The sequence below is a fragment of the Felis catus genome, chromosome A3 (assembly GCF_018350175.1).
Source record: "Felis catus isolate Fca126 chromosome A3, F.catus_Fca126_mat1.0, whole genome shotgun sequence".
NCBI lineage: Eukaryota > Metazoa > Chordata > Mammalia > Carnivora > Felidae > Felis > Felis catus.
This window is the reverse complement of record NC_058370.1, coordinates 59,470,331-59,486,340: the sequence shown is the minus strand read 5'-3', so window position 1 is coordinate 59,486,340 and position 16,010 is coordinate 59,470,331. Positions and strand designations below refer to the sequence as shown.

The 16,010-nt window shown below is 38.9% G+C and overlaps 1 protein-coding gene across 8 annotated transcripts in view; it reads left to right on the top strand.

The window, feature by feature from the left end:
- The window catches only part of NMS (neuromedin S), a 46,320-nt gene that overhangs the window by 21,910 nt on the left and 8,400 nt on the right, over positions 1 to 16,010 (top strand). For all 8 annotated transcript variants that reach the window (XM_006930035.5, XM_006930034.5, XM_019827029.3 and 5 more), the window contains 3 exons: positions 12,686 to 13,032; positions 14,922 to 14,977; positions 15,307 to 15,345. In XM_006930035.5, the coding sequence (XP_006930097.1) occupies positions 12,699 to 13,032; positions 14,922 to 14,977; positions 15,307 to 15,345 (429 nt within the window). In that variant the 5' untranslated portion in view covers positions 12,686 to 12,698. The remainder of the gene's footprint in view (positions 1 to 12,685; positions 13,033 to 14,921; positions 14,978 to 15,306; positions 15,346 to 16,010) is intronic.

The following is a 16,010-nucleotide window of genomic DNA, read 5'->3' as shown; positions in this document are numbered from 1 at the left end:
GTGGAAAGCAAATGGTTAACTGATAGAGATCACAGTTCTATAGGACCTAAGTCTCCATCACCCCTCCATAGTGATGTGGGAAACAAAGGCAGAAGGAAATGACAGATAGAATTAAATTTCTTTATCACCTGCATGCCATTGACAAATACTTGAGGCTGACAGAGTGAAACCTTTCTCCCTGAACTCCTGAACTCCCTACTGTCTTAATGCTAATGCTTTGCTAGAGGAAAAAACAAACTTAGCTTGACAATAGCTAGACCTCCAGTATCCTGTGAGTCTTTAGTTCATGAAAATCTTGCTAAAGATTTCCCCTGGACTTTACCTCCCCACAACTCCATAGTATAAAACCAGTCTCTCCTCATGGTTCCAGGGCAGCTCTTCCTGCCCATGGGTCTTGTCCCCGTGCTTCAGTAGAATCTACCTGTTTACACCAAAGACATCTTCAACAATTCTTTCTTGGCCATTGGCTCTGGGCCCCACAAACCCCACTATCACCCCAAAAACCTCATCACATTTTTCAGAGATAAAAATCTAGGGGCACCGGGGTAGCTCAGTCAGTTAAGCAGCCAACTCTTGATTTAGGCTCAGGTTATGATTTCAGGGTCATGAGATTGATCCACATGTCCAGCTCTGTATTGATAGCGTGGAGCCTGCTTGGGGATTCTCTCTGTCCTCTCTCTGCCCCTCCTCATGTGTGTGTGCACGCTTGCGCGCTCTCTCTATCAAAATAAATAAACAAACTTTATTAACAAAGAAGAAGGAAAGAAAGAAAGTCCATACGGTTCCTCACATACTTGGAAGGATCCATGTCCCTCAGAAGTTACAAACCATGATAGCATGTAATCTCCACAAAGCGAATGATCGGATCTCTATTGCCACAGGTGTTTAACTTCTCTTCCAGATTACTGCCCCATATCCATCCAGCGTCTCACACAAATATGAACATTCTTGGCCCTAGGAAGGCTCTGGTCGGAGACAATGTCTGGGTCCCTGTGACTCAGTTGTCAGTATTGGGAAAGTAACACAAAGGGACATCCTACTGAGATGGATAGGTAGCTTGTCTCTGCAAACAAAGATAGCAGTTGCTGTTTTGTGCACTAGAAAGCCTTGCTAATGGCTTCCAAAGATAGCCAGAGGGGCATGGAGCTCCCCCAGGAGCTGCTTCTCCTCAGTCAGTGCCTGGGAAAGGACCCTCAGAGTCAAAGGTCTGATTAGAAGGAGGTCTTTCTAGTCCTCTGGCTTCAGTTCCAGAGCCCCCACAGTGCCTTGAGCTTCCAGAACCTTCCTCTCCTGTCCCTCAGGCTGTATAAAACTGAAGAACAGCCTGGAGTTACAGTGTAAGGGCATCCCCCTTGAGCATGCTAACCTTAACTTTGCCCTTAGCCATTTTTTTCATTTACCACATAACTTCTCAAGCATTTATTATTGTTAATTTCCATGAATTATTTTTTCAAACTGTTTAAGCAAGATAAAAGAGTCATAGAATTTAGTTTTATTATTATTATTAATATTACCTTTGCACAAATGAGATCAGAGAAGTGCCCATAACCCTCTTCTGACTTAGAGGACTGACAACACGTATGCTTTTCAGAAAAAAAAAAAATCTCGTGGGAATATTACCAGAGTAACACGTTTTAAAACAAGACCAATGAGGATTACCACCTTCATGGAAGTTATAGTTACATCCACAAGCTACAGCAACAATCTCTGAAATTCAGATGTTTTATTACTCCTGAGTTAGAAATAACATTGACAGGCATAGTTAAAGATGTAGAAGAATATTTCTTTGTGTTTTCATTTTGTTTTGTTTCAGTTAGAAGAAGATATATTTTCTTCTTAACTAGCTGAGATTTCTCTCACCTCTAAGTAGAGGGTCTGTTATTTCAGGATTTTGATTTCCTTGACTTAGCACGGTGAGAAATAATGCATACCTCTGTATTAACATCCTTAAAAATCTTAAAATTTAGAGTAGGAAAAAAGTAGGAAGAGAATTTAACAAATTGGGTACGGAGCATGAGTGTGAGGAGTGGCTTGATTGCCCTCTCTAACTCCCTGCTTCTTCCCACCAGCCTCCAACTAGGTAACTCAGCCTCTTCTTTACATAGAAGGTAGAGGTTCCCCATCATGTGACTTGCTCAGATTCCTTCCTACCACCTCCAGATCTGAGTATGTCTTTACCTCCCTCCCTCCTGTTTCAGGAATAGAGGACTTATCCTTCTTCTTGGCTTATGATTATATCCCTTTTGATTACTCCATGACTTTGGCTCCTCAATTTCCATTCATTTCTCTGCCTCCCCCATTTCCTCTCTTCTGCCTATCTACATGTTTGCGTCTCCCTCACCCTTCATTTATTTTAAAGCTCCCCTGGTTCCCTGGCCCTTCACCTTCCATCCTTCCTGAAAGGCTGTATCCGCCTCTTCTGCACACCCTCACCCCAGACCCTACTGATACTGCTCACCAGTGAGACCCTAACTGCTAAATCCACTCCTCTCCTGCAGGGCATTTTCCCTGACTATTGCTTCTTGGCTTCTGTTCCTCCCCTGCCCTTGAGCACTGATATTCACCAGGGTCTCATGCTCCTTCACTCCCTTCATTCTCCCAAAGCGTTCTCAATTTCTCTAGTGACTTCAGCCGCCGCACACATACTCCTGATGATTAAGTCTACACACATGACTTCAGTCTCTTTCTTAAGCATGAGGCACTCATCTCCAGCTACATCCTGGACACCTCCGTTTGTGTCCTCCACGGGCACTTATACCACACATCAACCCACTGTTTTCTCTCCATTCCTGGTCTCTGTGAAGAAGGCCACTCTCTGCTCTGCATCACAGGCCTGACTCCTTGGAGGCCTCTCCAGCTCCTTCCTTTCCTTCAGCCTCCAGATAGGCATCCCCAGTTCTTGCCAATTCTCTGGTTAAAATGTCTCAGTCCACCCCCACTTTCCCTTCCTGCTGACGCTACCTTGGGTCTAGCCCTCACTGTTTTTCACGTGCAGATGTTTTCTGATAGATTTCCATTTTAGGTCTCACTTCTCACATAAGCTCTCTGTAGCTACAGCTGTGGGCAAGCCCCAATACCTTTGATGACTTCCCAATACACAATACATCCTACTCCTGAAATGGCATATTGGCTCTTTAGGATAGCATTCCATGTCTCTAACCACTATGATTCTTTCCCTCTCACTTCCCTTCTCTATCAGAAGTAAGGCCAAGTTCTAATATCAGAGTATCAGAGGTACCCAGCTGGTGGCAAGCACTCCATCTGCAGATGGCAAGAGTAAGCTTATAAAAATGATACCACTCATTTCCCACTGTCTCTAAAAGTCTGCAACCTGACAACCTGCTTCCATTTTACCCCTTCATTCTGTTTCTCTTAACATCTTTGTCATAGTCATAAGAATCTCCCAAAAGATGCCACAACTCTCTCTCCTCCTACTCCAGCTATCAGCCATACTTCTGCCCCCGCCTCTGGAAGCACCAAACTTCACTTTTCTCTGATGTTTTCCCATCTATGTACCTTTCATATGGCTACTCCCCCTCCTCTGCCTGCTCTGCTGGGCAAACTCAATTGGTCTTCAAACCCCCTGTTGAAGCCACCTCCACTGTAGAATCTTCCCTGCTTGCCCCATAAAGGACATACTGCTCTCATGCCCTCATAGGGAATTACTGATGTGTTTGCTTTTCCTGCTACAGTATGACCTCCTTGAGATGAGAGATTATTTCTTATTAATCTTCCTATCCCTGGTGCCTGGCAGATAGTTGGAGCTCAATAAATGTATAAAGAAATGAATGAATGAGTGAAAGACTATCATTGTTCCAAGTGCCATGGCAGAGCAATAGGACTGGAACACAGAGCCCCCATCCTTCTGAGGGTTAAAAATAGTAGATGATGCAAAGTGAATATGTGGGGAACTCCTTAAGGCAGACAGGGCAGTAGAATCAACTAGCAAATGGTGTTGTTGAGAGGAGGAGGCAATGTTTCAGGTTGCTTTGCTGGAGAAGTGGATAAAGTACACCAAAGATGGTTAATGGGGCTAAAATAAACTCTGATCTCTAGCTTAGAGACCCCTCCTCCGGCTTCTTCTTCCTTTGTTTGCTGCATGCATGAACCCCCCCCCACACACACACACACAAATATGGAGGCTGATAACTATAAATTACCCTTCCCACTCGCATTTGGGGCTCAGATCTTTGGAGAAACAGTCTCCTCTGAGCCCGCCAGTGTTACATAAATCTCCAATCCACCAAGATCTCCGAGTGCTGCTTGGTTTTTCTGCCAGTGTTCCAGCCTGGTTCCGTAACAGCTTCACATTCCAAGCAAGAGTCATCCCCATTCCTCTTTTCCTCCTTCTCCAGCTTCTGAATCATCAGGCTAGAAAGACTCCACAGCAAATTGACTTATCCCACCCACACACCCCAGTAACCTGTCTAGAAGACATAGGCTGTTCTCATCTCAAACAGGCTGACCTGGGGCATGTGAGTTGCTTGTTTATGTTTTCTTGTCTCAGTTAAGTTCTTATTCTAATTGGGCTTCATGAAACCCCTCCTTCTTATTCAAATTTACCCTTATGTAGAAACCCACTGAGGGGCGCCTGAGTGGCTCAGTGGATGCATCCGACTTTGGCTCAGGTCATGATCTTATGGCTCATGAGTTAAGAGTCCCACATTGGGTTCTGCGCTGACAGCTCAGAGCCTGGAGCCCATTTTAGATTCTGTGTCTCCCTCTTGCTCTCTGCCCCTCCACCCTCTTGCTCCGTCTCTCTCTCTCCTCCAAAAATAAATAAACATTAAAGAAAATTTTTTTAATTAAAAAAAAGAAATCCACTGGATGCAAGCCATTATCTTTTCTATTGATTGCCATTCCTATTTACTCAATTACTGATTTAGTAATTAGGAAAGATACTGATTCTCATCTATACTCTCCCATTATATAGTCTCTATTTCCAAATACTAGCAATTTACTCTTTTAAATGTTTCCTATCTAATACCTCTGAACTTTCCCCTATGTGTTTCCTAGAGATTCTTTCTTGCTTCTCTCCTGTGCCTACACTTCAATAGAGGCTTTATATTCTCATTTCATCATAGTCTCTGCCTGCCTAGACAGGATTCTTGATTTTTCATACTTTCATAGCCCTGAGAGCTTTCCTTTCAATAAATTATTCATTCATTCGCCTAATACAGATTGAGTATTGAGTTACTTAATTTTTGTATTGACTCAGCATACAACTAGGAAAAAAGAAAAAGAAATAACTCTAGGTATCTTAAACAGAGGAATTTAGTGTAGGGAATTGGTTACAAAAGTGTTGGAAGGAGTAGAGTGGGTAAAGCTAAAAACATGATGTATTGGGGCGCCTGGGTGACTCAATTGGTTGAGCATCTGACTTCGGCTCAGGTCATGATCTCGTGTCCGTGAGTTCCAGCCCCGCGTCGGGCTTCATGCTGACAGCTCAGAGCCTGGAGCCTGCTTCAGATTCTGTGTCTCCCTCTCTCTCTGCCCCTCCCCCACTCATGCGCGCGCGTGCGCGCGCGCGCGCGCGCGCTCTCTCTCTCTCTCTCTCTCTGTCAAAAATAAATATTAAAAAAAATTTTTTTAAAAAGACATTACATATCAAGTGTTGATAAGAATGTGGAGCAACTGGAATTCCCATGTACTGCTGGTAGGAATGTAAAATAATACAACTATGGAAAATTACTTTGCTGTTTCTTAAAGAGTGAGATATACAACTACCATATAATCCAGTCATTCCAAGCTTAAGTATTTACCCAAGAGAAATGAAAGAAGATACCCATACAAAAACTTGTACACAAATGATCATAGCAGCTTTATTTGTAATAGCTTAACACTAGAAACAAATGTCTGCCAAAAGGTGAATGAAAAACAAACTGTGATACATATAAACAATAGAATACTATGTAGCAACAAAAAAGGAATAAAAGATTAAAATATGTAACATAGGTCATTTTAATTGTGCTGAGTGAAAGAACTCAGATTTTAAAGAAGAAAATATTGTATGATTCCATTTATGTAAAATTCTAGAAAATGCAAGCTATGATGACAAGAAGCAGATCTGTGGTGAGGGAAGAAGAGGGAGAGATTACAAAAGAACATGACAAACTTTTGTAGCATGAGAAATCACATTTGTTATTTTTATTGTGATGATGATATCACAGTATATACTTATGTTAAAATTTATCAGATTATAAATACATGTGGTATATCTCAACAAAACTGTAAAGGAGTTGAAAGGAGTCTGGAATTGAAAAATTGAAAAATTGAAAAATGGTAAATGGTGACATTACCCAGAGATTAGCAACTGAAGAAAGCTCCCATCTACCCCTAGGGTTGGAGAATCATAAGGAAAAATGATGTTCACAGAGCCTGTGTTCCTTGACCACTAAGACTAATGGGGTCTCCACAAGAGCTACTGTTTCAATTACCACCTCTACTTCACTCCAGGAATCCAGGAGCACACACTCTCATTACACCACAGGACCTGGGGAGTAGGAAGTTATGTATAAATGCTGCTGCTTGTGGAGTGCTCATGGAGTCTAGGAGAGTTGCATCTGCAGGAGGCATCACCTGAAGCAGAAAAAAAATGGCTCTCCCTTCTGTCTTTCAAATTCCTCCCATCCTTTTCTACCAATGATAGAAACTAAGGGGAAGCTAGCTGGGAAGAAAGTTTATTTTGCAGGTTTCTAGCTCTCCCTGATCAGAGGGGAATAAGGAAAGGCACTTAAGGAGCTGAAGGCCAATGGACAAGTAACTCACCCAACTGTCTGATATATTACTCTTGGCAGAGGAAAATATAAAATGAGTAAAGCCATGGTTCTTACTTTTGTGGATCTTGTCTCTTAGCACTTCCTGGTTCTCCTGAGATTACATGGCTCTCCCATCCCCTGCCTCCACTAAATAGCCCACTATAAGAGCAGATGTAAAGGCCACGAGAAAAGCACAGGATATAGGCATAGAAGGTGGGAGGCAAAGAAAGAGTGTATTCAGGTGAGTGGGGACAGTGCTAGCAGATTGGAAAGGCTGGCCTTTTCTACCACCAGACAGCTTTTTGGGGGCTTTAACAGCCAGCCTCTGAAATAAACCTGTCATTACTTTCTGTGAAACCCTGCTAGAGAGATAGAAGCCCTCAAACATTAATTCTCATACCTGTGTCTTAATTTGCTTTAGACTCAGAGGTTCTTGAAGGACACTAGGTTGCCACTGAAGATCTCAGAAAGCTATGCTTTGAACACAGAAACTTATAATCAATTTTGAAATTACATTTTTTATATCCTACAGATTAAAGTTCAGTTCCTTAAAAGCCTGCTGAGTTTTTTCATAATAACCATTTACAAAGTGGGAGCTAATTTAATGTGGAAAGGAGGAGGAATTTTTAGTGTAATTTTCAGCATTCACTTCTGTTTCAAATGGTGTGGGAGCTCCACTTGTGAGTTCATGTATTTTAAAAAAATGATATTTCATTAAATTCACTTGACACTGACAAATCCACTGGTTACAGTCTTTTCAGTAATGCCTAACAAAAGAAACACTTCGGAAAAATAAATGTAATAAGATAAAGAAAGAAGCTGCGTTTTCATGTATGTAAGTTCAGATGTTTAAATGTGAACCCACATACTCATAATGGTGTTTGGAGTTGAATAAAGTTTTAAAATTTAGTTTTAGTTATGCAAGTAATTCATAAATAGCCAACGTGATCATTCAAAAGTACAGATACTGGAACAGCTTTTATGATTCCCACATAATCCCATTTGTCTAGAATCACTGCTCTTTGTGTGTTTGTGTGGAATCCTACCCTTTCTCTTTGTGTTACCTACATCCGCACTCATGGGACTGCAGGAGCCATTTTGAGAAAACTTGTATGTAAGTGTAGGTTAGTCGATTACAAAATTGGCTGTATACTTTTCAGCCCCTTTCATTGAGAAGTGGAGTTTATTTTCCCACCCCGTGAATCCAGTGATGTTGTGCCAGTTCCAAAATAGAAGACTGTAGCTTCTACACTCACTGCCTTGGAACTCTGAAACCAGTATGGGAAAAAAAACCTGGGCTAGCCATCTGGAGATAGACCACATGGAAAGGGGTCCCAGACACCCAGTCTGCTTACCAGATGAATGCAAATGTCTGAGTGAGCCCAGCTGAGATTAGTTGACCCAGCCCAAACCGTAAGAATTGCCCAGTTGAATGCAGCCCAAATTACTGACCTGTATAATTTTGAGCTAAATATATTGTTTTAAACAACTAAGTTTGGAGACTGGACTGTTATTGGTTGAGGAAAACTGATACTAGATAGTTCTATTGTAGTTCTATAACTGTTTTTCTTTACTCACTATGTTACAAAGAGTTTGACTTGTCAATACAGATAGATCCATCTTATTCTTTTTAAGAGTTGCATACATTTCCATATTATGGATATTCTACAGTTTAATATTTTCTCTATGTTAGACATTTAAGTTGTGCCTGCCTGCCTCCTTCTTTCTCTCCCTCCCCTTTCTTTTTCTGTATTATATCTGTATAGTTGTTGTATAGTTACCCCACTCTGTCTTTTCTTTGATAATATTGGTTATCTTTTTCATATAGATATTTTTAAAATATAATAAAATTTATCAATCTTTTCCTTAATGGCTTCTCTATTCTAAATTTTGCTCAAGAACAGTGTTCCAATCAAATATATACTCTATTTCTTTCTAATACAGAATTTTATATAAGCGCCCCTGTGTATTTATGGGTATATTAGGCTTAATTCATTAATCCTCTGAAATTTATTTAAATTTATAGTGTGAAATAGGGATTTTTTTTTGCCAACTAGATTGCTAATTGTTTTTTTTAAAGATTTTATTTTTAAGTAATCTCTGCATACAATGTAGAGCCCGAACTGACAACCCTGAGATCAAGAATCACATGCTCCACCAGGTGCCACGTGGATGGCCAGTTGTTCTAAACACCATTTAGCATAGTTCGTCATTTTGCACTGATTTGAAATAACCACTTTTACTCTGTATTTAAATGATCTGCTTCAAGACTCTGTTCCAGTCCATTTATCTATTTGTTATTGTCTGTTACCAGATCAATAACAAAATGACTACAACAATATAACAATTACTACTGCTTTATAGTACATTTTGACATTGGCAGAGTATCTTTTTGGCAAAGTATAGTTTGAATATTTTCTCTCTGGAAATGATTTGAGAGTCAGTTTTAAAATTCCACGAAAAAGGAGTTTTGGAATTTTAATAAGGATTACACTAACTTTATAGATTAATTTGCCATCAGTTGAACTTTTAACAACATTGACTTTGTCCTCAACGATCATGATATGTCTTTTCTTTATTCACATATTTCCTTACGTCCTTCAGTAAAGTTTTGTAGTTTTCTTTTTTATTATATTGCATACTTATTCTTTGGCTTAGTCCTCAGAATTGCATAGTTTTTAAGGCTATTTACATTTCCTAATAAAGTTTTAAATGTGTTTTTATTTTTTTAAGTTTATTTAGAGAGACAGAGAGCACATGTGAGTGAGTGAACGTGGGAGGGGCAGAGAGAGAGGGAGAATCTCAAGCAGTCTGCACACTGTAAGTACGGAGCCCAATGCAGAGCTGGAACTCACAAACCACGAGATCATGACCTGAGTGGAGATCAAGAATTGGACACTTAACCAACTGAGCCACTCTGGCGCCCCACTTAATACATTTTAAAATTTATTTTTGTTTATGTTCAAGAAAATTATTCCTGAAAATAGTTTTGTTTTGTTAATTAGGCCATTCATTCTACTAATTTGCCAGTTGATTCTTTTGGATTTTCTGGGTAGATAATCGTATCATTTGAAACTGAGAGTTTCTAACTTTCATTACACTTTTCATTTCATTATTTTACTTTTGGAGGGCTCCTGAACTGACTAACCCTCCCCCTCCCCCATGTGTTTGTATTAGTCTGCTCAGGCTACTATTCTGAAGACTACAGTCTGGGTAGCTTAAACACCAGAAATTTATTTTCTCACAGTTTGGAGTCTGGAAGTCCAGGATGAAGTGCTAGCAAAATGTTTCGGATGAGACCTCACTCCTCAGTTTGCAGACAGTCCCTTCTCACTGTGTCTTCTCCTAGCCCTTTCTTTGTGTGCTCTCAGAGAAAGGATTCTGGTGTCTCCCTCCTCTTATAAAGACACCAGTCCTGGGGCGCCTAGGTGGCTCAGTCAAACATTCGACTTTGGCTTGGGTCATGATCTCGCAGTTCGTGAGTTTGAGCCCCACGTTAGGCTCTGTGCTGACAGCTCAGAGCCTGGAGGCTGCTTGAGATTCTGTGTCTCCCCCTCCCCTACTCGTACTCTGTATCTCTCTCTCTCTCTCAAAAATAAAAGATTAAAAAAAATTTTTTTTGAATAAAAAATAAAGATACCAGTCCTATCAGATTAGAGCCCTATCTTTATGCTTCATTTGGGCTTAATTATCTCCTTAAAGGCCTGGTCTCCAAATATAGCCACACTGGGGATCAGGGCTTCAACATATTCCATTTCTGGGATATCAGCATAATCCAATTTCTGAATTAGCATTAAAAATAATATTTTTAGGGGCACCTGGCTGGCTCAGTTGGTGAGGCATGTGACTCTTGATCTCAGGGTTTTGAGTTCCAGCCCCATGTTGGGTGTAGAGATTACTTAGAAATAAAATCTTTTTAAAAATAATGAGTTAAAAAATATTTCTATTTTTTATTCTAAATATCTGAGAAATAATGTGTGAAAAATGTACAAAATAAAATTAATTTGATATAAACCAGAGTTATCACATAGGTTTATTTGAAAAATGTATGTTTGTGCATAGATCACTTAGTTCATGGTAGAGATAGGCCAAATATTTAAACAGTACTTATTGATTGATAGTAGAACTGCCACAAACCTTTGCTAGTATGTGTGTGTTGTGTCTAAAATGTCCATAAGTAATTGTGTCTTAATATCATATAGATAAGTGGTTTATGTTCAAAAAGCAATCATTCATTTTTTTCCCATTCGTTTAGTAAAGACTTGCAGTTGGGAAGTGGGTGTATTTCAATACAAAGATATCATCTCTTCCTGGTGTTTGAAGACCTAGTTTATTCTCCTTGAACTAAAGTGGTAAATACTGTAATAAATAGAAATCTCTATTTTCTTGCTGGCTTAAGGAAGTAGGCAAAATATTATTGCTATACAGTAGTTTATAATTCCCACTCTCTTATGAATTAGAATTTTTTGGCAAAATACCACATTTTAAGTCATGTGTTTATTCTGAGTGACTCCCACACAAAATTATTCTTAAAACTTTCATTAACTGAAAAAAATGATATAAGATGACTTAGGTAAAGTATTAACATGTTTTAAATACATTGTAAACATTCAACAATTGTTAGTTGCCTCCTAATCCTTAAAAGAGCAAAAATTAAAGATATGCATAATGAAAAAAAGATATTTATTTGATATATGCCTTATACAGGTTGTGCTTTTTGCAAGACTGCAGACTTCATTCTTTCTCCTTTCTATTCCATATCCAGTCTCAAAGAGGCTGTTAAATTTTTTTTATTATTGAAATATAGTTAACACACAATATTATATTAATTTCAGGTGTACAACATAGTGACTTGACAACTCTATACCTTACACAGCGTTCCCCACAGTACCATCTGTCACCATATGACATTAGTATAATATTATTCATTATATTCCTTCTGCTATACTTTTCATCCTATGACTTATTTATATTGTAACTGGAGGTTTGTACCTCTTAATTCCCTTCCCCTATTTCTCCCACTCTTTTACCCTCTTCCTTTCTGGCAACTACCAGTTTGTTTTCTGTATTTATAAGTCTATCTGTTTCTAGGTTTTGTGGTGGTTGTTTTATTTTTTAAGATTTCACATGTAAGTGAAATCATACGGTATTTGTCTTCGTCTTATATCACTTAGCATAATACCCTATTATAAGATGCCCATACTATGCAAAGCAATCTACAGATTGAATATATTCTCTATCAAGGAAGGTCTTTTTAGAAAAAAGTGAACACATTGACTAAAATCCCACACTTTTACAGACATGACTGGATTCAGATATCCTTGAGTCCAAATCCCTGCTCTGCATTCATTATGGTTTGGTAACCTTAGCAAGTTCCTTATTCTCTCTCAGCCTCAATTTTCCCATTCATAAAATTAGGATAATCATACACTCCTTACGGATCTTCTGTGAGAACTACATAAAATAACCTAAGTGAAATCCTAAATAGAAGCTCAGTAGATGACGTGTTATTATTGTTGTTATTATTATTGTAATTAAACACTTATGTTTTCTTATATGCTGGTTTTATTTGAAATATTTAACTTATTCATAGAAAGGAGTCTGGACAAACCTTAAGGAGTCTAATTTCTAACTATGATTTTTAAAATATCTACTTGAACTTTTGAGTTTCTTGTAATATTATATCCAGGACTCCAAATTTTGTTCTCAGATGCACCAAAGACTATAAAACATCCTTTGTTAATGGTGGAAAATAAACAGCTTCTTAGGAAATAAGACTTCGTCACATAAGAGTGTATAGATTTATATCCAGTTCTTTGATTAAAAAAAGAGAAAACGCCTTTCTAGAGTCAGAAATGTTTCTCAAACCACTATAGAATAACAATTATGACTCTCCACTTTTTATTTTTATTGCTGGATTGAAAAAGATGATTCTCTACAATGCCTACCCCAGGAGGAATTATTCCACAAATAAGGGCCCAGCGTGACATTTATGAGAAAGCCAGGGTCCTCCTGTGCAAAATTGATTGGTTCTTAGCCAACGGGCTCCCGGGCGTTGCAAACAAAGGCACCTTCTCCACTGGGACCTATCAGATGCAGGGCAGAGTATTGCCTCTGCCTTTGGAACTTCAGGAAATGCTCAACTCCTATCTGGGCAGCACATATCTGTGGCCAGCAAAGAGGAACCTGGTTTTGAAAATGAAACAACTTCCTCCTCAATTTGTTTCCATCTTGGCCATCTATTGCTTCTGCATGCTACAGATTCCCTCCTCAGGTAAGGAGATCCCTTCATCAGACCCCCAGCTGGGCTGAGCTCTAATCCTTGATCCTTCAGGGTGGTTCTGGGTTCTGGAAGGAGTCCAACATAATCCCCTCACCTACCTCCATTTCCACCCTTTTGAAATGGCTTCCCATTTGTCCCTAACCTTTAAGAGAGGGTGGACAGAACTAGATGCTGCAGCCTTTTACCGAAGGACATGACTCCCTTGTGGAACTGTCATTAAACAGCTCCTGACTTAGGGCTTTCCCAAAGATGAGCTGCTAAAACTGTGAGGGATATGAGTTGGAGACCCCGATGTCTTAGCCATCTGTGTTCCTGGAATTCTGAAGAGAGAATACAGTAAAATTGAGTTTACAGACATGAGGACTGGGGATTGAGGGACAGTTGGAGAGGGGCGGGAAAGGAACGCAAACAGGAAAAAGGAATATTTTCATGGCCTTTCTGTGGGCTCCCTGGAGGCAGGATCCCAGACAGAGCTGTGGAGGCCCCAAGTCTTAGTGGGCTTGGGCGCTGTCCAAGGCTCTGACTGGACAAGGCTATTGCTTCACCAGCTTCTGAGAAACCAGTACCTTTACAGGGAACCAAGGGTGGGATATGGGATCAGTAGTTGGAATGCATTACCAATTTCAAGGTAATTCACCAAATGATACAGGGAGGCATGTGGTGGCAGCTCCAATTGGAAATGTGGACTATTTCAAAATTTCAGACTTTTCCATTAGAATTTTGATTTAGGGGTGTAGAAAAGTTTTGAAAATATATTCAAACAGAAAATATATTTCAAAAAGTATGTTTGTTTTGCTGTGTCTTACAGTGTAATCACAAAACCTAGACATTGCAAGGAACCTTGGAAGTCATCTAATTTAACCTTTCATGGCAAACAGGGATCTATGATTTCCCTGTTTGATTACTTTCAGTGACACCCAACTCACTACCAGCCTAAGAGAGCCAGTAACTGCCTCTTCTTGGGTCCAATAGAATCTTGTTTATATTACACTTTGGGGAATTTGTTATTACCTTTTATTTATCTATCTATATATTTATATCCACCTCCCCCTTTTTCCTATTTAAGTTTTTTTGTTTCCCGAGGATAAGGGTCCTATAGTCTTTATCATTTGTACTGTTAACACAGAACCTGTTAATAAATCCTTATAGGATTGGTTCAAATTACTTTGCATTTTTGAATGGCTCCAATCATCAAAAATTTCTTTACACTAAACTGAAATCTGATCACGTGTAATTTGTAACCATTTGCCTGAGTTATTATGTATATACTCTTGAGCCAAATATTCCCTGTCCCACATTTAAAAAAATCTAAGTTCAGGGTTTTACATTTATCCCATTAATTTCACCTCTCCAACTGATTCCTCCAATTTCTGTATTAGCTATTCCCCCAAGTATTGCATCGTGTACAAATGAGATGGAGACTTCATTTAGGCCAGGTAAAGGCTGACTGGCATAGGGTGCAGCTGTGTGCTGGTAACACCCTTGCCCACACCTACCCCTGAAAAGTCTGATGAAGCAGAAGAACAAGTATCTGTACTTCTTAAAAGTCCCTAGACTGACTCTGATGCACACACTTTCTTGACACCATCTCCTAATATGCTATCTCCATAAATTCCATAAAAATACAAATTAAGTTTTTCCCTCTTGAGTTACTAACTCTTATGTTGGTAACTCCTGGTAAATTAAAAAAGGAATTGTGTTTAATTAATTTTAGTACAAATCTCACATTTACTGTTGTAGGTAGAAATGTGTTTTCTTTGTAAATCCTTTTTAAAATATTGTATTTCTAGAATCTCTGTATGTTTTTCAACGTAAAGATTTAAAAGTTAATGCTATGAACTTTTTTCTCTAATTAATGTTTTTGTGATTTCTCATAATAGGATTTCCTCGACCTCTAGCTGATCCTCCAGATGACTTGGATATCATGCAGCTTGAGGTACGCTGCTATTCAGTAATGTGCGATTTTTATTTCATCTTGGCCTTGAAAATATCATGTGGATAATGTTCACTTAAAACTATTTTAAGATCAGATTCTTGGCTGCAGCAGGAACTCATATTGCCATTTTCATAGCCTCGTTTAAGGCATCCTGAGAGTTGTGTTGAAATTCACTGCCACTGTGCGAGAAGGTAATGCAAGGTTCATAAATGGGACAGTTTTAGAGTTTTATTTGTGCTGTAATAGATTTCTATTGACTAAGGAATTTAGACTTATCTTTGATTCGAATTTCGACTTATCTTTGATTCATTTTTCATATTTTTCTTTAGTGGCTGGCATATGGGGCAACTCTTTCTTGGCAAACTAAGGTAAAACAGTTATATGCAAATAATTATTCTTTAAGTTATAACAATTCACATGTTTATATCATAATTGATATCTGTAAGAAGCACAGTTTTTTGGTACCTGCAGGAGAAATCTGTGTGTATGTCTAAATACATGTGTAAGAATGTAGTTTTAGGAAATAACAAGTGAATCTGTCATATATAAAATACCATAAAACATTGGTAGTTCATGTATATTCTTATAATTATTATAATACATACATATATAATTATATTATGTATATTGTGGCATATCATGGTATATGTTACAAATTGATATACTATGATATAATAGTTCTTCAAAACAATCATCTCATGTAAATGACCTAACAGTGATAGGAACCACAACAGTAATGTTTCAGTGGATACAAAGTAAATAGATCTCATGTAAAGAACCTAACCGCGATAGGAACCACAACAGAACCACTTTTGATTCAGTGGAAAGTACAAGAGGGTGGTATTAGGGTGGAGTCCATGACTCTTAGCATACACTGAATATTTTCACCTTGAGGCACATCTTTTCTTCCTCACTTCCCCCAAGCCACAGCATACCATATCCTGGCCACATTGAGCTGCTCACTATTCCCCAAGTGCACCAGGCCTTTATATGTTTGTTTGCACAGGCTTTTCCTTAGCCAAAATGCCTTTGC